We start from the raw sequence: 22,157 nt of genomic DNA, 5'->3' as shown, positions 1-22,157 counted from the left end.
AGAATGGAGGGGGGGAGAGAGAGAGAGAGAGAGAAACATCAGTGCGTGGTGCAGCTGGGGACCTGACTGCAGCCCAGGCTCGTGCCGTGGCCGGGAATCGAACCGGGAACGCTTTGGTTCGCAGGCCGGCGCTCGGTCCTGAGCCGCACCGGCCGGGAGGGTTGATGATTCTGAGCGGAGGCGTTGACGAGCAGCAGATGCAAGAGGGCACTTGACTCCCCTTTCCGTCCCTGAAGCAGGGTTCGCAGCCCCGTGGAAAGCGCCCTGCGCGCCAGGGGGTGGACGGAGGCCAACAGGAAGGTGACCGGGCGAAGCTTGCTCGTCCCGAGTCCACAGCTGCAAGTCCCTGCCCAAGCCCACCCCAGACCCACGGTCACCTAGGCTGGTGGCCTGGCCGGAGGACAGTCTCCTGCCTCCATGGGGCCCGCCCTGTGTGGGAAACGTTGGGCCCTCAAGAGAAGCAATGATTCTGCCCCTTGAGAGCCCCAGCAAAACCACTCACGTTGCCAGAAGTCCCTGTTGGGAAGTGGGCCTGCGAGGTCACTCTCAAGGCCCTGCTCAGCGTGCATGGCAGCTGCCCTCGGGGCAGGTCTCCTGTGGCCAGGGAGGCCTGTGCCTCTGCGTGAGGGACCGTCTCAGCCTCGGTCCCCAGCAGGAGGCCACAGCAGGGACCTCGGGGGACAGTGAGTGCAGCAGACCTTGCAGCCCAGTCCTTCAGCCTCCTGGCCTTGGCAGCCTCGTTTGAAAGTGAAAATTATACCCACCCTTCCTGCTGCCCCACGTTGACCCAATGACAGAATGGATGCGAAAATACTTTGTGAGTCATAATTCTCTGAATCAACATTAGTTATAATGACAATTTCCCCTAATAAATACATTGCCTTTTTTTAAAAAGTGTATTTGATTATGTTGTTACAGTAGTCCCAATTCTTTTCCCCTTTGCTCCCCTCTGCCCAGCACCCCCGTTCCCCCAGCAATCCCACCCCCTTAGTTCATGTCCGTGGGTCGTGCATGTAAGTTCTTTGGCTTCACCCTTTCCTATACTATTCTTAACATCCCCGTCTATTTTGTACCAACCAGTTATGCTCCAGGCACTTCTCCCACTTCCGTATGGGACTGACGCCCCTCTAACTGCTCCCCAGGCCGTCGTTCCCAGAGTGGGTGGGTCTGTGGACGTTCTAGGACCGCGGGGGCCCTTTAAACAAGCGAACTCTGCTGAGAGACTGGCAGTTTCTGCCTCTGCCCCAACCCCCACTGGTCTGCACAGTCAGAAGCAATGGGGCTTGATTCTCCCCGGAGCTGGGCCCGTGAGCTGCGCAGTCTGGTGAGGAGCTGGGAATGCTCCCCGTGTGTCCCTCCTGACTTTTTAAAATGTGTGACTCCGCTTTCTGTTCCCGCTGCCACCACCACACCGCGTCATTTCCGCCCGGGCTCTGCCCCTCCTGCCTGTCTGGATGAGTATTTCTTCTTTATGTTTTTGTTGGACTTCCATGCAGCTTGATTTCCTGGAACTTATGGTTGTCTCTGGTTTTTAGGTAGTTGTGTTCCTTCTTAGTTGTGGAGGGAGACCCAGCATGTCTGTCTAGGCCTCCATCTTGGCCGAAAGTCCATATTGCCCTTTTTTAGGACTAAACCTAACAAGAAATGTGTAGGCTCTACATGAGGAAGGTAATAAAACTCACCTACAGGACATAAAAGCAGACCCAAGCAAGTGGAAAAACGTGCCGTCCTTCTGAGTGAGGAGGCTCAACATTATAAAGATGTATGTCAGTTCTCTAACATGAACCCCCCAACCCCAAATTCTATGCATTTCCAATGATATTATCAATAGCATTATTTTGTAAAATGGAGTGAGTAAACTCTAAGATTTATATGAAAGAAAAAGCTCACGGCAAAGAAAATTTTGTAGGAAAAAAAAAAGGGACGTTTGCCCCACTAGATATAAAAGAACTAGAAAATTATGCCAATGGAAAGAGTGTGGTTTGGGCAGAACTGAGGCCAAGGCGGGCGGTGCCCAGAGTCCCCCCTTCAGACCCGGTCAGTGATGATGGGAACAGAAAGTGCACCAAAGGGGCTGCTCCTGGTTCCACACCCAAACGAGGGGCTGAGTCCCCTGCCTGTGCCCTGCCTGGCAGCCCATCCCAGACAGCAGCCAGGCTCTGAGGGACCGGGAGGCCCCTGGGAACTTTCTTGGCAGGAAGAGAGGGAGGCGGCTTCAGCACAGCTGCTCGCAGCCCTGTCTTCCCTTCCGGGGCCACAGTGCGTTCCCAGAGGCTCCGGGAGCCATGGTTGTGGATGACTGCGTGGCCTGTGGGTCTGCCTGCTGGGGGACCAGAGCTGAGCGGCTCCTTACACGAGAGGACAATACAATGAACTCCACGCTGTGATGCCGTCAACACTGCAAGTCCGAGGGGAAAGGTTACCGGACAAATATGAGGTTGGTGCAAAAATACTGTCCGATTTTGAGGTCTATTTTAAAAATGAAAAAGCCCATTAATGAATATTTATTCATTAATATAATCTTTGCTTTTAGAACCTCATACCATCTGTCAACTAGCTTTTAAATGCCATGCTTGTAAAATTCTTTAGGTTTTGAAGCAAAATAGGAATCCAACTCATTTTCAACCTCTTCTCTTGATGTCAACCTAAGACCATCAAAATGGTTCTGTGGTCCCCGAAACAAGTGATAGTCAGAAGGAGCAAGGTCAGGAGAATGTGGAGGATGAAGCAATATTTCCCAGCCAAGCTCTTTTAAGAAATTTTTGGCAAGTCAAACTGTGTGAGGACGTGATAGAAGATGACACCCTTTCTGTTGACTAAAGAGGGTTGCTTTTGGTTCAAAGCTGCTTTCAAACAACAAAGTTGTTCACAGTAAAGATTAGTAGTAATTGTTTGATTGTTGTCTAACCGTTCGTAATGGACAACTCCTTCCATATCCCACCATACGCTCAACGTGATCTTCTTTGGATGAAGTCCTCCTCTTGGTTGGTGAACTCTTGTTCCTCCTCGACTGATCCACGATCCGTGGCATTTAACGTGATGGTAAAGGACCCACTTCTCAGCACCTGTAACAAACCGACCTAAAAATGGTGCCTGAAGGGGTCGTGAAAGCAATGATTCACAACAAGCAACCGCTGCTGCAGATTCTCTGGAGACAATTCAGGTGGGACCCATTTTCCAACCACTGAAACCTTCCCGATCCTTTTCAGCTGGCGCAGCATGGCTGTGTGGGCTCCGTTACATTGTCCTGCACGTTCCCTAGAGGTAACGGTGGGGTTTTCTGTGACAACAGCTTCCAATGCTTCGGAATCAAGTTTTTTTGGATGACCCTCTTTTGGCTCGTTTTTCCAACTGAAATCCCCACTTTGGAAACGGGAAAACCACCTCCTGCCACTTCTTTCAGTCCCTGCATCGTCCCCATAAGCGCTCTGACTAGACTTTGCTGCTGTCCTTGCATTTATGAAACTCACAGAGTAAAACATTTCTAACGTGGTCTTTAGACGGGATGAACATGGGTGCAAATGTTGCGGACGATTATGAACAATACTTTGATAACCTGAAAAAATAAGGTACAAAGTAGCCACTGTGACATTAAAAAATTATAAGAAGAGGCACAAATTTAATAAATACTCTCTAAAACTTTCTTTTGAAAGAGTCGGACATGACTTTTGCACCAATCTCTCACCTCGTGCAGAACAAATGCAGAAGGACCAAAGTATTAACCATTAAACATTGGAAAAAGTATTGGAAAGAAATGTGGGAGAACATTTTATAATTTGGAGTGGGAAAGGCTTTTCTTGAAAGCAAAAACTGCAATTTATACAAAAAAACACTTCTGTATGATGAAATTCGTCAGTTCAGTGGGATGGAGGGATATTATAGCATATTAAACGTGGCATTACTGGATGTTTTAGATAGAATATAAAAGCAGTTTATATAAATTGAAAGATAAAGGATAATTTAGTAACAAAATAGTTAAGTAACATCAACAAGTCATCTCCAGGGAAAAAATACAAATAACCACAAAGCCTATAAAAAGATGTCCAGCAGAAAATGATAAAGATTTATCATCTCAAGGGTTGGCCAGGATGTAGCCAAATGCCTGGGGCGGCCACGAGAGGGCCTGCACGTTCTGCCCCGCGATTCAACTCTGGGGACCGTCCAGGAGGAGCGCGAGCTCATGTGACTTGGGAAAACACAAAGATTTGCAGTGGGAACCTACAAGTGCCAGGTGACCACACACAGGAGGCCAGTGCCACTGCCCGTGCTGAGCCTGTGGACATCCTCGGCCCCTGCTCTGCGCTCACACCCTTGTCCTGCTTGAGAAACGCTGTGAGTACCACAAACACACCAGATCGGAGTCAGGCCAGAAACTCCCATGAGGTCATTTCTGGGTCCCACTTTGCTTCAGATGTGAGTGAACCCTGAACCAGCAGCCCCCAGCCCGCTGCCCCACCCCTGGGGTCTTCCCATCGCCGTGTAAGTGGCCTGCTGCCCCTGGGCTGAGGCCAGGTCTGTGGGCCTCTAGGTGGCTGGGCCCACTGTTATGGCTCAGGACGGCAGCGACAGACTAGGGGTGCTCTGGGCACAGGGGGCACGAGCTGCCCACGCCCTCTCCTCTGGTGCTCAGACTCTCAGGGGCCTCTGCTCTTTAGGATGTCAGTCTGGAAGCCCCTTTGCCCCTGCCCTGGGAACTGGACAGGTGGCGAGGTCTGAGGTGACAAGGCCATTGGGCTGTTGCTATGGTGACGGGGATGGAGGCCTTTTGCCTTCAGCCTGTTTTCTGCATGGCAGCTCTAATGACAGGCGGCCAGGCCTGCTGAGGCCGAGGGCTGTGCTCGGAGGCCCTGATCCTGGTTGCCATGGCAGCGCAAGCCCTCTCAGGAGCAGGGGCCCCGCAGCAGAACTCCCCGCCGCACCCCTGGTCACTGCACACCTGGTCACAGCAGGAAGTGTTGGGTGGTGGCTGAATCCCAGGAAGCAGATTGGGGTGTGAGAAAGAGTCACCCTCGGCCTAATTACTCAAACGCTACCGCCAGCCGCAGGAAGGGACAGGAGTTTTCTGCTGAGTCTGTACAGAGGCCACCACGCTGCACAGCTCAGCACAGCCTGGAGAGGAAGCTGACCAGCCCTGGAGCCCAGCGATGGCCCTGCTCTGACCACACCCAGCCTGAGGGGCCTCTGTGGAGAAGGGTCCCAGCTGTGGCCCCAGAGACAAGGCTCGCGGGCTGGCTGGGAATGATGAAAAGGAGGAACCTCTGTGAGTGAAGCTCCAGCCAGAAACCAGCTGAAGCTGGACCATATTCTCCCGGACACCAGGGCTGGCGTGACCCTTGGCTGGGAGAAGCCTTGGGACAGTCCTGCTTCAGAAAGCTGCTGGGGAACACTGAGAGGTCCCAGCTCGCACGAGCTGGCGGCAGTGCCAATGCCGGATGACGGTGCCAGGATGGAGCACACCAAGAAGGAAAAGGTAGCGCTGCCTCCTCTGGTCCCAGAAGCCTTGGTCCTGTGTCCCCACACCCAGTGGTTTGTTTAGCACAGACACACGCTTGCTGCTCAGACCCTGCCTGAGGCCCAGGCCCCTTAGGCAGACCCACTCACTGAGCAGTGAGTTGCGGGCACCGACCTCCTTGGCAGAAAGGCCCTCACTGCTTCCGACTCCAGCTGGTGACCTGGAAGTTAGACAGCCAGGAGGTCTGGGGGGCGACTCGTGCTGGTTAGAGGGTCTGGGGACTTTAGAGCAGAACCCACTGCTCAGCCATGAGACAGCAGTTAAGAGAGACATGATGACAGGTCTCAGGTGCCCACACTTTCTCAAGGGAATCTTCACGAGGAGCCTGAGGGGAGCAGAGAACAGTGACTTTTTCCACAACAAAGAGAAATCCAGACATCCCCTGAGCCAGCCCTGTGCCCATGTAGTGAACAAGGAGAGCGCACTGACCGTGGGGAGAGGCCCAGGCACGGGGGTGGGGGAGAGGCCCAGGTATGGGGGAGGGGGAGGGGGAGAGGCCCAGGCGTCCCTTCGGCATCATTTCCTCCTCGAGCTTCTTGTCTGTGAAACTGTGAGGTCAGCACAAACAGCACTGGCTCTGCTCCTGGCAGAGCTGATGGTGTCAGGAGAAGCCCACCCAGGTCAGGGCACCCCCAGCGCAGGCCACAAGGCAGTCGCGCCCCCTCCCTGCTGGTCCCTGTACACAGTGGCCACCCGAGGAGAAGCGAGGTGGTGTCTTGGGCACAAGCAGACTGATGGCTTGGGCACAGCTGCCATGGGGAACCGGTGCTGAGCACCCATCCCCAGACTCGGGTGATCCCACGTCTCTTCCCATGTGTCCCAGGGGACACAGGGCTCCACCCAGTGGAGTGTTTCTGTTCCAGGTTTCTCCCTGATCCTGAGAAAGCCACTCTGGCTGGTCCCCCTCTGGCCACCAGTGCCCGAAGGTCCAGACTGCTGGAGGACACGGCAGAGGACACGGGCAGCTCTGTGTGCTCGTGTGGAGCAGGGGTGCCCACCAGCGGCTCAGGACTGGGAGTACTGCACAGTGGGTGGCCCCAGGGGTGGTGGTCTCGTCTCCAGGTCCCCCGGTGCCCTGGTCTCTGGGTCCCCCGGCCTCCTGGTCTCCTGACCTTACCCCTAAGAAGCCCCTGATCACAGTTACATTACTCAGTGCTTTGCAGAGATCGCTCTGGGCATCCATGGAGAAGAGCTTGTAGGGCTCAGGCGTGGACACACGGTGATGAGGGGTGGCTGCCAGGACTGAGGTGTGAGAAGATGGTGGCTCAGGGCAGTGGGTTGGGCTCAGGGGGAAACTGAGCCCACACCGGAGTCCCAAGCAGACAGGATTTGATAACAGGAACCTGGTGCTTCCAGACCCACTGGGCGTCTGGGCTGGGCCTCCCGTCCCCCCACCCCCACCACACAGTCCCTGTGCACCCTCTCATGGGTCCTGCGAGGGCTTCATAGCTCGGGCACGGGCAGGTGCCCAGCACCGCTCTGTCAGGGGTGAGAGTGAACCCCTTCCTCTGCCCCTGCGTCACCCGCCTCCCCGCCTCCTGCCGTCTGCCCGACTGAGACGAGCACTCGGCGGTGTCCCTGCTTCGTGTCGCTCACGTGTGGCTCCTTTCGCCTTGTTAACTGAGCATTGGTTACAACTTGTTACGGGCCAGGCCTTGCTGTGCACGTTTCCAGGCTTTTCCAACAGTAGCTGAGCCCGGTGTTCCTGTTAGAGGAAGGCTTTGACCTCTGTTATCATTTTTTATGTTTGTATCCATCCAGTGAGATTTCTCTGTCTTCTTGAGGCAATTTTGATCTTTTATATTATTTTGAAAATCATTTTCTCCAAATTTTTATTTTTATTTATTTATTTTGGTGACCAATTAAAATCTATTTATTTGTTTGTAATGACACAAAATACTACAATCTGTTCAACACTGCGCTGGACACTGCCGTGATTAGGGGCAAGGAGGGAGGGGCAGGGCAAAGCCATGGCTCAATTATGAATGTCCAAGGCAGAACCTTCTGGAAGACTCTTTCCTTTCCCCAAAGGGCAGAAGTACAAAAACCCCATGATAACCATCGATTCAGATTAGAGGACACTCAGTGGGCCTCAAATGAAGCCAATGTCAGCGCAGAATGAGGACGGGTCTGCAAGAGTGTGCAGGGGCCCGGGCTCCCCTTCGTCTTGAGAAACCCCTTTTGTCCGCGGCAAAGCAAGAAGGGGCTCTGGGCTGGGAATCGCAAGGGAAGGAAGGGCACCATCTGAGGCCCCTTGGCTTGGCTGCACCTTCTCCTCCCGCTCAGGCTGGTGCATCGTGGCGACGTCGCCATGACACTGCAGCCACGCTGGGCATGACTCTGCCTGCCCCCTTTACTCTGGGGGGCAGGGTAAGGAGCAAGCAGCTTTGGGGGGTGGGGTGGCAGAGAACACCAGAAGCGGGTCATGTCCACATATGTGCTTCCTGGCACTGACACAGCCTCTCCTGTCTCTGCCCCCAGAGGCGCGACTGCCCCCAGCCCCAAAGGCCAGGTTCTACTTGGTCAGTACCACACTTAGCTTCCTCTCGTCTGACATCTGCCTAGGCCTCGGAGCCAAATCTCATGGGACTGAAGGGCTGGAGGGGAGGACCCCCCAGGATGCCCACCAGCACCCGTCCTCAGCCTGGTGCCCTGCAGCAGCTCAACTGAGTGGCACATCCAGCAGTGACGGGGGGATTCCTCACTCTCTGGGACAGCAGGACTGCCAGCAGAGCAGTGTGTCAGGGAACTGAGCCCCGAACTCTGCGCTTGGGTGAAAAGCCTCCCTCGCTCTGCCCACCACCTGCCAGCTCTTCATGGGGAGGGAGGGCCTGCTCCCCGCCCCCCAGGCATTGGTGGACTGGTTCTGGACAAGGGTCTGGCTTCCCTTTCTTTCACCCCCTCATTGTTCTGAGGCTCCTTTGTCTTTAGGGTCAAGTTCATCTATAACACTCGGGTTCCTCCCTCCCAGAAGTTCATTCTGGCTTTGGAGGAAGTTGTTCATTTTCTCCAAGATTTTAAACTGCATTGAAGCAAGTCTAGAGATGATGCTCACAAGATCTTTCAAGCTTTATCTGCGGTTGTCCCTGAAGTTGTCTGTTGCTCTGACTTCATCCTCGATCAGACTGCCAAGTGCTATTTTATCCGTCTTTGTGAAAACTGGATTTGGGGTTTGTTAACTGAGTTTACTGTTGTTTTTGTTTGTGTGTTTTCTGTATAATTTGTGCCTGCTTTTATCGTTTTTGATTCTTTTATTCTAATTTTCCTCAGGCTGACTGTATTTTTTCTGTGTTGGGGCTTTTAGCATCTTGAGAGGACTGCGTTGCTCATCGAGGTCTGTTTATCCTGTCACGTGCCCACTGAAGGGTGTGCCCGCTCCCAGGAGTCCTGCTGGGTGTGGGCCACACTTTGTGCCTCTGGGTCAGTCGCAGGGATTCATCTGTGCAGGGTCTGCACTCCGGCTCGGGTTCTTGTGCAGCCCAGACGCCGTTCCCAGCAGCCCTGTGGGCGGGGTATGCCCTCTGCTTGCGCCAGATTCAGGCCACTCTAAATACCTGTGTTTCCGCAAACCGCCGGCACTGTTCTGCTGTCCCCTTTGTGTGGAATGTCCCTCTCTACCTGGCCACCCCCTCACACACCAAGGACAGCAAGAAAGAATCTTGAGAAACCTTGTCCTCTGCCTCTGGACACCCCTTGGGCTCTTCTGAGCTCCGCAAGGACTTGTACGTCCCAGGGGCCGTCTCTCCAGTGCCCGCGCCCCGCTGTCTCCTCTGCAGGACTGCACACTCCTTGAGAACTAAAACCTAGTCATCTTTATACCTTCGGACAGAGCACAAACAGGGACCCAAGCAGCAAATCACCGAGTGACCCCAACCCCGTACTAGCCTCTGCCTCTGGTCATTGATGCCACCATTCTAGGATTAACTAGGCCACACAGTTGGGAGGTGGGTTTGCGCAGTACAACGCACGTCCTGCTCACTGGACGTCCAGCAGGAGTGAGGAGCCTGGGAGGTCCCCTGCATGCCGTAGCCAGGGATCCTGGCCTCCCGTGCCTCAGGCCTCACCACCTGCTGCAGACTCACCACGGTCTGCATGCAGCCCACAGGAAGGTGAGCACAACCTGGAGGAGCAGCTCTCTCTCCTAAAAAGCCCAGACCTGGAAATGGGATACGTCACTTCTGCTCAGATCTCACGGGGACACCTCACTGCCCAGCAGGCTGCGGTCACCTGGTCCCAGCATGCTCTGCCGTCTCCTGCCTTGGCTCCCCGGACTCCGTCCCCGATGTCCCGGTCACACTGCCTGACTCCCTCCCCACTAGGCCCATCCGTGAGGGCACAGTGGTCACCTGTACCTGGTGCTGGCCTCCAGGCCTCCCTGCGGCAGTGAGGAGTGCCACACTGGGCCCGGCTGGTGCTGAGGGCTGCAGACCAATGACGAGGGACTGGCGCCCGGGAACCCCACCCCTGGGCCCGCTTTCTTTTCCATGGAATGTGGGGCCTGGCAATCTGACCCATTTAACTATGACCCTCCATCCTTCAGAGCCTGGGCTTCAGGGCCTTTGCCCCAAAACAGCAGATAAGGCCCAACCCTTTGTCTTTTTTTTATCCTCACCAAGGACATGCTATTGATTTCTGGAGAGAGGGGAAAGGAGGGAGAGAGAGAAAGAAACACCTATGTGAGAAAGAAACACCTATGTGAGACAGAAACATCAATTGGTTGTCTCTTGTACGCCCACCCTCCCCTGTCCCCCTCCCCCAACCTGGGGATCAACCTGCAGCCCAGGCACGTGTCCTGACCAGGAATCAAGCCGATGACCTTTCCGTTCACTGGACCACCCTCAAACCGACTGAGCCACACCAGCCAGGGCCCAACTCTTTGTGTTTTTAACTTGATTTTAGATATTACTCCATTAATACACATTCATTGAAGAATATGTAGGAGCTAAAGATAAGCAAAAAGGAAAATAAAATTACTCCCGTTTCCATCACCACAATCATTACTACGATCATCGAGCTGCGTGTGACCCTGAGTGTAACTTCCGTGGCCAGGAGTCCGGGGGGCACAGCTGCGGCTCCCTAAGGCTGCAGACAGGATGTCGGTGGGCGGCCGCATCTGCTCCATGGCGTTCACGCTTGCCTGACCCGCTGGAGCTGCCCGTTAGCCCTGCGTGTCCTCACAGCCCGGCGCCTGCTTCCCCCAGAGTGAAGAACCCAGGAAAGAACAAGGCAGACGCTTCCACATCACACTTGAGCATTTCTGCAACCTCCGATTCGCTGCACAGGCTCAGCCATGCAGCCTGGATGGGGCCCACGCAGAGCTGCATGCAGAGGGGGCTCCTGGGGCTGCATGGAGGGTAGACACCACCTGGACATCTCACCAGGCCCACGGAGCAGGTCAGCTGCGTTGTTGTTAGTAACTGCATGTAAATGCAGCATGATTCACGAAACTGATTCCCTGCAGTCAGATGTGTGGTTATGTCCTGTTTTTCGATCCTGGAAAGAGTAACCTGGACTATCCATCACTGAACTTGCATTATTTCCTAGAGATGAAGTAAAGAGACAACAAGTCACGCCTGTGGATCAGCTCCTTGGGCACCCAAAGGATGAAGCTGCCAAGTGGGCAGAGGGCAAGGCCCCTGCTCCCACTCACTCTCTGTCTCCGCGTGGGGCAGGGAGGTCGCTGTCCACTGGCGGCTAAGGTCAGCCCATGGGGGGCAGCTCTGGTTGTTCTAGAAAGTCTAAGTGGAAACTGTTGGTCTGTCCTCTCTGAGGCCCCCTCTCGTGGCCCCTCCTCCCTGGATAGGTCTGTCTCCTGACCCCCTGGTCCTCCACACCAGCCGGTGCTGACGCTCTGGGATCACTCCTTCACCCGAGAGGAATCGGTGAGACGGGGCACGTGGTGGATGCCCAGAAGGCCGGCACAAGCGTGACGGTCGGGCTCTGGGTGAGGGCCTTATACAGGAAGTGGGGGCACTGGAGCCAGAGTGCGAGGAGGCGGCCCCAGGAAAGGGCCTTGGGGCAGATGCTCGCTGGTCCATGTACCAGCTAGAGAGGGCAGTGGCCTTCCACCCACACAGAATGGGTGCCCATCCACCTCTGCCCCCCTCCCCATCCACTCCCACTTCCCTGAGGACAGGGCCGGTCGCCCCTAGCCCTCTTCTCGGGTCTGCGTGCATGGACCAGGAGATGGGCTGCTGCTTCTTGCTCTGGCTGGTCGGGAAGGAATGGGCGCCACCCCACACCCGAGCAAACGGGCTCCGAGCCAGGGGCCAGTGGGCCAGGGACTGTCACGCGTGGTCCGGTGAAAGCGTTTTGCTTTCTTTTGGGAAAAGGATCAATTGCTGCCAAGGACTTCCTGGGGGGTGACCCCACGGGCCACTGGCAGGAGAGCCTGGCATTCTGTCCAGCAACCATCCCTCGCCGCTCCCTTGGGCTTGGCAGGAGCGGCCTGTCCAGGGCGACACAAGTCCACACCCGGGGGTGCAGGGGGACAGTGCTTGCTGTGGGGTCTTCCTGTGAAACTGGCTCTTACGAGAGAAAGTGTTAGAGCAGCACAAGAGGGCGATAGCGATTCCAGGCTGCCCTCTGACCAGGTGGTTTGACTTCGCATGGTCTCGGGGGACCCACAGAGGGGATCTTCTGGCCAGTGAGCGACAGAGCCAGGGCTTCGCCCAGAGTCAGTGGCCTAGCCGTGGGTTGGGCAGAGGGAGCCTTTGGCCAGCGCCTGGTGAGTCCAAGCACACGGCCACTGGGCGTCCGGCAGAGTGGCCTGAGGGCGGGGCCCCTGCGGCGTTGACATCTGCTCCTTTAGAGTCCTTGGATGTGTTACACTTGTTCCCCGTGGACAGTTCTGTTTGGGGGGAGACGCTTGGACTTCGTGAGTCTTTCCGGGTCTAGAAAAGGGGAAGGTGCTGCCCCGCCCCGCGTGCTGGGCGCAGGGGTGAGGTTTGTGTGGAGGCCTCACCTCAGGGTCTGGGGTGTTGTCCCTGTGAACGTGTGTGAGGGACGAACACGGGAGGCAAACAGGTCAGCCGGGGCCCTGAGGACACAGCGCCCCTGCCACGCAGACCGCGCCTGCCCAGCGAGCACTGGCGTTCGAGTCTGTGCGCTTTTCTCAGAGACTTGGCCAGCCCCAGCCCTCTGTGACCTTCCCTGGGGTTAAGTGTGGAGTTGTGAGCTCTGGATAAGACCCGTGGCTCCTAAGTTAGGATCTGCATTCATCGGGAATGCTCCAGCGGCAGGAAACCAGAGACCCTGCCTGGCTCCTGGTGTCCGCTCTGCTCCCTCAGCCGCAGGTGGAGGGGGGCCGGGGCTGGCTCCGCACACCAGTGCTGTCAGCAGGGCCGGCTCCTCCATCTCTCTTCTTCCCCGTCCGTGGCTTGCTAACAGCTCTGCTCTTCAGCCTGGGCTCCTCCGGGTTGCAGGACGGCCACCGCCACACCCTTACATGCTGAGCTCCCAAACTTGGAGGGGCGCTGACCTCCCCGGGGGGCCCTGTCCTGCCCAAACCAGGCCTCCTGTCACCTGTCATTGGCCAGGTTTCCAACTTTAAACCGAAGCCCCAGCACGAGGGGGTGGGACAGCTGTGCTTGGCTCAGCGCAGTCCCAGGCTGTCCCCTGGGCCTGGGGAGGGGCTGCCTCTTTTTAATATGCAGTCCCCACCCCCAGCACAACAGCTGGGCCGCCACCTGGCTGGGTGCCCAGAGTCTGCACCCAGCCCGCACAGAGGAAGAGACTCACTGCTTTCATCCGAGTAGCTTTGCTCACCTTTTTGGTCCAAATAGCCTGTGCATGAAAGTGGCCTTCTCGGCAGGAATGTGCATCGTTGTGCAAAGGGCGGCAGAACCACACGCAGGAGCAGAGTGAGGTCCGGCTCTTGGGGGCACTTGGGCTCAGGCAGCTGCATTCAGGAGGGGCTCGAGGCCACCCCCCTGGATGTTCGGGAGGAGACCCCACCCAGGCCCCCCGTCCTTGGGGGAAAGGGAGCATTGGTGTGCACAGGGAACCCACAGCTTCATGGCCATCACACTGTGGAGCCAGGCACCCGGCTGCCTTGACTGTCCCCACGCTCGTGCGCACGTGCCCCCTCAAACCTCAGCATCAGCCCTGGGGCAAGAACGACTCTTGCCCTCCAGACAGGCTGTCCTGGCCTGCGTCTCACCCACCTTCTTTATCCACCCTCCTGGTTGAACCTGCAGCTCCCCTGGCCTTCTACCTCTGCCCTCTGCCCTTTGCCCTGACCCCCAGGTGCACCCACGAGGCTGCTCTTGCAGCTGTCGCTCTGATTGCTTAGCTGGCTTAGCTGTGGAGGGTAGAAGTGATGGGCCGCCCTGAACCAGGGCCAGAGGGCAAAGGAGACCCTGGGTGTTCGGGGGGAGGACCACGTCAGTGCCACACACACTGTCTCACCCAGCCGCGCCCTTCCCGGTGCAGGCGGAGCAGATCCTGGCGGAGTTCCGGCTGCAGGAGGAGGATCTGAAGAAGGTGATGAGGCGGATGCAGAAGGAGATGGCCCGAGGCCTGAGGCTGGAGACTCACGAGGAGGCCAGTGTGAAGATGCTGCCCACCTACGTGTGCTCCACCCCCGAAGGCTCAGGTACTGCTGGAAGCAGCGCGGGCAGCTCCTCACAGGGGCAGCGTCCCCAGGCCCTTCCAACGGCTCTGTGCCCAGCAGCCCCAAGACTGGGCCCCAGTGGTGGGGCCGCAGATAGGCTCCGCGGGCCCTGGCACCTGCAGGCTCACCGGAGCCTCAGGAACCTGACATTTTTCATCGGACGTGGAGAAGGTGGCTCCCTCTGGTCACTCCCCCTGCCCCGAGGCCTGAGTCTGGGCCATTTCACTAGTTTTTCAGCTGAACCCTGGACTTGGGATGACCTCCATTCAGGGCAGGGGGGTCCCCAGATTTCCCAGTTCACCTCTGACCCCTGGCACTGTTCCCCTCGTGCTGCTGCCCTGGGCCTGCTTGCCTTCCTTCTGCTCCCTGTGGGCACTGCCCCCAGGCTGACAGGCTTCTTCCTGGGGCCACAGAAGTTGGGGACTTCCTCTCCCTGGACCTTGGCGGCACCAACTTCAGGGTGATGCTGGTGAAGGTGGGCGAGGGCGAGGCAGGCCAGTGGAGCGTGAAGACCAAGCACCAGATGTACTGCATCCCAGAGGACACCATGACCGGCACTGCCGAGATGGTGAGTGGCCTCCGCATGCGGTTGGTCCCGGGGGCGCTGCCTGTGCACCTGAGCGGGGGCTGGGCCCCAGCAGCGGCAAGGTGGGTGGCCAGGACACCTGGACACAGCAGAGGACACTTAGGTGCTGGAGGTGGAAAACATAGTTACAGCCAGGGAGGCGCCTCCTGCCGCCCAGTGTCCCTGTGACAGAGCACAGCTGGGCTGGAGGCCAGCCCGCCCTGCAGCTACCCAGCCCCTGGGGCTGCCGTCAGTGGGAAGGGGGGCGGGGGGCTGAGTCCCCACAGGCTGGGGCATCAGGAGTGAGGAGCTGGCCACACCCCACGATGGCCGGCACAGGCACTGGGGTGGGCGGGCTGTGCGGGTCCACTGCTGTGGCTGGGCCTCTTCCAGCTCTTCGACTACATCTCCGAGTGCATCTCCGACTTCCTGGACAAGCACCAGATGAAGCACAAGAAGCTGCCCTTGGGTTTCACCTTCTCCTTTCCTGTGAGGCATGAAGACATTGACAAGGTGGGGCTGGGCAGAGGGACGTCAGACCAACAGACGAATGGACAAATATGTGCCCCAGAGAAAGGCACCCTGTGCTGCCTTCACAGGCAGCCCCCTCGTGGGAAAAGAGCCCTGGCTTCAAACTGCCTGTGGTCCTGGGAAATGAGGTTAGGTGGCCCTCACTGTCTGCCTCCCCCACCCCCCAACCCTGCATGGTCGTGCCCCCATCACAGGTTAGGGAGCTGAGCTAGCGAGGGGCCCGGGTAGGCAGGGGCAGTGTTGGGGCTCCGACCAGGCAGGCGGGCCCGCCCCATACACTCAGGTGTCGTCCCTCTGCCGACTACCTGTGCCGGGGCTGCAGCTGTGCCCTGCTTTCGAGCTGGTACGTCACCCTGGCCCAGGGACACACGCATCAATCATACACACACAATGCACACACCAGTGACATACACACTAGTCAAGTACACGTACACCTGCAACGCCAGACCTCATAGCAGGACAGCGGCGGGAGCGACTTCTCACACTGGTTTTCCCAGCTCCCTACCCCCGCGCATGAGTGCCAGTTGGTTCCTTCCTCTGCAGCGGGTGCACCTCAGAAGAGGAGCCCCGAGATCCGCGGGGCAGCTCCCCTACTGGCTGCATCCTTTCCCTGGGATGATGCCTCTGGGCTTCGTTAGACAAACACCCTGAGGTTGCTGGGACCCAGCTCTGCAGAGATATGGACAGTTGTGGGGGACTGTCTCCAACACTTCTCAAAGCTGTGTGTGCTTCCGTTTGCTCACTTGCAAAGTGGGATGCCTGGCCCTGTGGTCCAAGGCAGCTTCCCAACCCTTCACCCCTGCCCCAACCTTGTCAGGAACCACCCCAGTCTCCTTCTTCCCGCAGGGCATCCTGCTCAACTGGACCAAGGGCTTCAAGGCCTCGGGAGCAGAAGGGAACAATGTCGTGGGGCTCCTGCGAGACGCCATCAAGCGGAGAGGGGTGAGCAGGCCCCTGCGCCTGGCTGCCCTCGCCCCACCCCCTCCCGCAGGCCAGGACTCCAAGGAGGGCCTTTTGGGTGCCCCCTCAGGAAGGGGTCTCGGCCTCCCCCGTTGGGCCAAACCAGCCCAGAGCAGGCTGAACTGAGACCCCCGGCGCCACCCCCGCTTGCTCTGCGCCTCTTGGCAGGACTTTGAGATGGACGTGGTGGCGATGGTGAACGACACGGTGGCCACAATGATCTCCTGCTACTATGAAGACCGCCAGTGTGAAGTCGGCATGATTGTGGGTAAGGCTGCGCCCCGCCCCGTGCAGGGGCCTCAGCCTCGGGCCCTGAGGAGCGAGGCCGCCGTCCTGGGCAGTCGGGGACAGCCCGCACAGGCCCTGCGTGCCAGGCCCAGACAGACGGGGTAGACCTGAGGGTGCCCTGAGTGTGAAGCTCTTTCCTGGTTGGAAGCACGTTGACATGCGCTAGCTGCTGCATCAGATGGCCCACCGGCTACATGTGTGCCTGGCCCACTAGGATTCCTTTAAAACACCTTATTTATTAAATGGACCAAGCTAGACAGAGTTGTCCAAGTGAAAAAGGATAAGCAAAGTGGTGTCATCTCTTCCTGGGTGGTCTGGCCATGCCCAGGGCTGCCAGCCTGCCCTGCCCAAGCCGGGCCCAGGGGCACTTCCACTTCAGCTGCCCGCCTTTCCCACTGGCGTTTATGGAGCAGCAATCCCATCAGATCAGTGACCCGCTGGGCACACAGGAGTGCGGGTATTTTTCTGGACTCTCTCGGCCCTGGTTACCTAGAAAGCCGGAGTTAGAGTTGTTTGTCCCGATGGGCCCTTCAGAGCTGGTCCCAGGTTCTCAGGGACCATCTCCTGTACAGGTGTCTGCTGAGTCCAACCTCTTGGGGTATCTGCCCCCGGTTGTCACATCCTCTCCTTCTAGTCTCACCTTTCAGACCAACGTTGCCTTTCAGGCCATCACTACACAGGACCTCAGGCCCTGCTGTGCCCCTGCAGAGCCCGGTGTCCCCGAGACACTGGTCTGAGCTGGGCAGGGTCAGCAGAGGGCAGCCTGTGATCATGTCCGTCCCGCAGGCCCTACTGGTTACTTTGCTCAGAGCCTAACATGCTCATGACAGATCCCAAGATCTAAGCGTTGGGAGAGTTCACACCCAAGTCTAGACTTCTACTCTTTCCACGCAAAACATTTGGGAGGCCAGCGTCACCGGGCCTGCTTCCTGCTGGGCAGCTCCACTGGCCAGCGTTGGAGCTGCTGTTCCCGATGACCTTGGTGCGTGCAGCCTGCACCGTCACGCTCAGAATGAGGTTCTGTAGACTTTGCACAGCTCCCTGCAAACTATACATTCCATAGTCAGTCCCACCTGCAGTACCTCAGTCCCACGCTGCCCCCCAAAACAGGGCCCAGGACAGAAACGCTCACATGCATGCATGGAAAGTGCTGGAAAACAGCGGCACAGCATAGACCGTTTCATAACGTCCCACAGCCACCTCTAGTTGACATGTTCCCCTCAATCCTCCCGGCTGCCCAGATAACTGGAGGAGGTGTCACCATTCCGTCTCAGGGAAGAGCAACGGTCCAGAGAGGTGGGTTCATCTACCGAAGGCCACACAGCAAACCCAGGTCCTGTGTGTGCATAGAGCCTTCACTCCTGGTGGAAGCAGGGAAGACAGGAGGCTGCAGGTGCTTCCTGGAGGTGGTGGGAGGAGTGCGTCCAGGAGAGGCAACTGTCCCCAGGCCCCAGGCGGTCCCGTCACTGCCCCCACCTCAGGCACCGGCTGCAACGCCTGCTACATGGAGGAAATGCACAACGTGGAGCTGGTGGAGGGCGACGAGGGCCGCATGTGCGTCAACACCGAGTGGGGCGCCTTCGGGGACGCCGGCGAGCTGGACGAGTTCCTGCTGGAGTACGACCGCACGGTGGACGAGAGCTCCCTGAACCCCGGCCAGCAGCTGTAAGGATGCGCCCCGCTGGCGCAGACGGGCCGCCACACAGATGGTGGACCGGCTTTTAAACAGGTCTGGGGAAAAGCAGCTGACCGTCCCGTGGGAAGCTGGCTCGTCTCTCCTTCCAGCTCACACACATGTCAGGCCCGTCTGGGAACAGTCAGATGTGAGCGTTCAGTCCTTAGAAAGGGGGTCTCCTGGATAGATGAGCTGGGACCTCCCCCATTCTGACAGGCATAGAAAGGCTCCCAGACGCACCCCAGCCTTGTTAACTGGGTGTAACCCCGAGCTCTCCAAAGTACCAATCTGCCCACATTCACAGAGCGGATACAGCGTTTAGTGGAAAGCTATGGGTTCGCAGAACACAGCTTATCAGGAATCACGGCTCTCCTTGAGGACCACCTGCTGATTCCTGCCGTCCACTTTGCCTCTGGCTGGCAGAAGCCTCTGCTAGGTTGGTCGTAGCCAATGGGCTTCAGGATGAAATACGGAGGCTCACGGTGGGGCACAAGGCAGGGCTAGCAGGCGCACCCCAGAGCGGCCACCAGGCCTCTGAGTCTGAATCTCCCCACTGTGACGGGGCTATGAAAACAGCGCCCCTTCCCATGTGCAAGGACCCATGTGACCCCCGGGCAGGTCTGGTCACAGGACAGTCTGAGAAGGACTGGACTGAGGCCCCGCCGTGGAGCCGGGCGCGTAGTTTCTAACGCCCCGGTTGGTAGTGAGTGAGCGGGCAAGAGCCCAGGTTTGGCAAGTGTCACAGCGCCCTCCTGGCTTCAGCCTCCGCCTGCACGCGGGGACCTCCCTGCGGGGGATGAGAGATCGCCCTTTGTGCAGGTACGAGAAGCTCATCAGCGGCAAGTACATGGGAGAGCTGGTGCGGCTGGTGCTGCTGAAGCTGGTGGACGAGAACCTGCTCTTCCACGGGGAGGCCTCAGAGCAGCTGCGCACACGCGGCGCCTTTGAGACGCGCTTCGTGTCGCAGGTGGAGAGGTGCGTGGGGTGAGGGAGGCGGGCTCTGGTCCCCAGTGGCGCCCGCCAGCCAGGCCGCCTGGCAGCTGACCCAGTCCACATGGCCCCTCCGTGGCTCCCTGCCTGTCATGGTCAAGGTCTCACCTCATCCACCAAACAGCCCAGAGGCGCGGTGGTGTCGCCCATGTGAGAGCGCAGACCCTGGTCTTAAAGAGGACTAATCACCAGGTCACTGCTGGTCACTGGTGGAATCTGATCCACTCCCGGTCCCCCTAGCCTGAGCCCCAAGCGCTTGGCCTGGGCGAGGTGGGCAGGGGGAAGGGACGAGGCCTCCGCTGGCCAGGGGAGGGGGCGTTGGCGGGGGGGCGGCAGGCTGGCTGGGCCTAGCAACACTCCAGCGACGCCACACCTTCCCCTCCTGCCCCGCAGCGACTCGGGGGACCGCAAGCAGATCTACAATATCCTGCGCACGTTGGGGCTGAGGCCCTCGGCCACCGACTGCGACATCGTGCGCCGGGCCTGCGAGAGCGTGTCCACGCGCGCCGCACACATGTGTGCCGCGGGGCTGGCGGCCGTCATCAACCGCATGCGCGAGAGCCGCAGCGAGGATGTGATGCGTATCACCGTGGGCGTGGACGGCTCAGTATACAAGCTGCACCCCAGGTGAGCCCGCGCCGCGTCCTGAGGGCAGAGCCCCGGCCTCAGGGTCCACTTGTGAAACGCGAGGAGAGACAGATGCTATTGCGGGTTCCTTGGTGCTCACAGACCCAGGGGCTCTTATCTCTTCTCCAACACACGGCCCGGGGCAGGGCAGGGGTCCACGAGGCTTACCCCAGCGCTGGGCTCGCACGCGGCAGCACTCCGGAGGGGGCCTGGGCGAGGCCGTGTGGGAGCGGGGGAGGAGGGACCGCAGCGCTGCTTCTGCCCGCTCAGCTTCAAGGAGCAGTTCCACGCCAGCGTGCGCAGACTGACCCCCAGCTGCGAGATCACCTTCATCCAGTCAGAGGACGGCAGTGGCCGGGGCGCGGCGCTGGTCTCTGCGGTGGCCTGTAAGAAGGCGTGCATGCTGGCCCAGTGACCACGGCAGGGGCCGGGCGAGGAGGAGGCCGTGGCGTCGCTGGACCTGGGACCCAGGGGACACCACTCCCCACAGGTGCACCCAGCCTGGCCCACCGCCCCTCCGGGCTGCTGCCCCGTAACCTGGGGTCTGGGGAAAGGCCGGTCCTTCCCGAGTCTGTTGGCACAGCCCCCGGACCCTGACTGGGTAGGGAGCTGAAGCAGCGGGAACGGAGACCCCAAGGCTCCTCTCTGTTGGAATCGGCCGCCCAGAGGGGACTTGCTCACTCAGGACTGTTCTGCCTCTGCACTGGGAGCTTTCAGCTGGTTCAGCGGAGCCTGGGCCCTGCTCTGGGGAGGGGTGCCCTCTGGAACCTGCTGGGGCCTGGCTTCCCTGGAAACTCAGCTCACACGGGCAGGCAGCCCCAGGGACCCGGCCAGACCTAGGCCTGGGCTTCACAGGGGCTGCGGACCACCCAGGCCTGGCCAGGCCTTTTTGTCTGGGCCCGGGAGAATGAAATGGGAGGGGCCAGTTCCAGCATGGAGGCTGTGGTACCCGGGGCTCTGACAATGGCAGCCCCTTCCCCTGCATGCTGCCATCCCTGAGAGCTTTGTGGTTCTGGGATGGACCCTCACAGGAGGTGCAAGAGATGGAGCCCCCAAAGCCTTCTCCAAGGGTCCAGGAAGAGGAGAACAGCCCATGGGGCTGCCACACACATGCCCAGCGACTTTCAGCGCGGTCCCCGGAGGACCAGCAGGCCTCTCTCTTCTCTCTAGACTTCCACATGCCACACCAGCCTCTTCATGTCCAACCTGGGACTGTGTGGTTTTTTAAATTAAAAGCTTAAACGTTTAGAACATGGCCTGGCCCACCGTTCTTCGACCTCCGTGCCTAAGGCCTGTGGGGCAGTATATAGACCTGGTCCCATTTGCACAGACACTGATCTGCTATGCTACATGCTCTGGCCAGCAGTGCCGGTGTGCAGAGTGACAGCGCCCAGGGAGTGCCCGCAAGGCAGGGCTGGTCTGGTGTGTGTGTGGGGGGTGCTGGTCCTGCCTCAGGTCCATCTCAGCAGGGGCCCTCCATCCCCCACCTAAACCCAGTTCTGTAGAAACACATACTCATATGATATCCCATGAGAGAAACTAGCCAGCAAATCACTTCATTCGCTACTTAACCCCAGTTGTGGCTTTGCGCTGGTAACTCCCCTGGCCCCGGGCTGCCTTCCCCTTCCCCTGCGTGCCCCTCGCGTGCGCTGCTCCTGGTCCCTGGTTCTCCCAAATCTAAGCCACGCGCCACAGGTAGCTCGCAGTGCTCCGATCCCTTCCCTTCCTGCACTAGCACTGGCGTGGCAGCAGGCAGTGGAATGGACTTCCTCTTCGTCCTTATATTGATTTTCTAAAGTTCTCTGTGTGGGTAGGTTATACGCTCTGTGACTTTCACCTTAGCAGTGCAAAGGAGGGGCCATAAAATATTTACTTGTCCATGAAAGGGGCGTTGGGTCTGCCGGGTGAGAGCCCCGCTCCCCCAGCTGGGCTTCTTGCGCCCCCCGACCCCACCCCGGCAAGGGCATCCAGGGCCGCTCCTGCTCTGGAAGGCGCCCTGCTTCCTGTGCCTTCTGCGCCCTGGGCTCCTCATTCAGTGGCCGAGCCCTGAATCCGAGGCTCGTGACTCACTTTCATGGGGGTCCAAGAGACTGTTTGGGGTTCAGGCAGAGCTCCGGCTGCAAAAGCCTCCCCCACAGGCTGTTGGGAGTCACAGGCAGGACTGCCTCCTGCCTGCTGCTCAGGGGCCAGAGGCCAGAGGCCAAGCTTCTGCACCAAAAGCTCTGGGAGGCCCTGTTGGTCTCAGGCCAGAGGCATCCCCAGAACCACTCGCTGCCCTCCCAGGCCCAGCGGCCCCCAGGCCGCCCCCACCCCCAGTGGAACTCTCGGACTGGGCAGGGCTGGGCTAGAGCTGCAGGAGGACAGTCAGGGACAGGGGATGGGCCCCTCATTCAGC

The 22,157-nt window shown here is 58.6% G+C and overlaps 1 protein-coding gene across 2 annotated transcripts; it reads left to right on the top strand.

The window, feature by feature from the left end:
* The first annotated feature begins 5,007 nt into the window (after positions 1 to 5,007).
* On the top strand, positions 5,008 to 20,231 carry GCK (glucokinase). 2 transcript variants are annotated; one of them, XM_090286955.1, is made up of 10 exons: positions 5,008 to 5,470; positions 13,946 to 14,108; positions 14,540 to 14,694; positions 15,085 to 15,204; positions 16,069 to 16,164; positions 16,351 to 16,450; positions 17,952 to 18,135; positions 18,965 to 19,120; positions 19,529 to 19,762; positions 20,033 to 20,231. In XM_090286955.1, the coding sequence occupies exons 1-10, from the start codon at positions 5,426 to 5,428 to the stop codon at positions 20,175 to 20,177; spliced, it is 1,398 nt and encodes a 465-aa protein (XP_090143081.1). In that variant the 5' UTR covers positions 5,008 to 5,425; the 3' UTR covers positions 20,178 to 20,231. The 2 variants fall into 2 exon arrangements, with proteins under 2 accessions (XP_090143081.1, XP_090143082.1); XM_090286956.1 differs by lacking the exons at positions 5,008 to 5,470; positions 13,946 to 14,108; positions 14,540 to 14,694; ... (1 more) ...; positions 16,069 to 16,164; positions 16,351 to 16,450 and adding an exon at positions 17,720 to 17,766.
* The last annotated feature ends 1,926 nt before the right edge of the window (positions 20,232 to 22,157 follow it).

This window comes from Furipterus horrens, unplaced genomic scaffold (genome assembly GCF_987537825.1).
Source record: "Furipterus horrens unplaced genomic scaffold, mFurHor1.1.pri manual_scaffold_9, whole genome shotgun sequence".
In the NCBI taxonomy this organism is placed as follows: domain Eukaryota; kingdom Metazoa; phylum Chordata; class Mammalia; order Chiroptera; family Furipteridae; genus Furipterus; species Furipterus horrens.
Note: the sequence above shows the minus strand (reverse complement) of the source record. Positions and strands in the feature narration are given on the sequence as shown.

Excerpts from the sequence above, each read along its gene's own strand:
- GCK (XM_090286955.1), top strand. The coding sequence starts at position 5,426 with ATGCCGGATGACGGTGCCAGGATGGAGCACACCAAGAAGGAAAAG. Across the intron at positions 15,205-16,068 it reads GGCATGAAGACATTGACAAG|GGCATCCTGCTCAACTGGAC; the intron begins GTGGGGCTGGGC and ends TTCTTCCCGCAG. Across the intron at positions 19,763-20,032 it reads GTATACAAGCTGCACCCCAG|CTTCAAGGAGCAGTTCCACG; the intron begins GTGAGCCCGCGC and ends CTGCCCGCTCAG.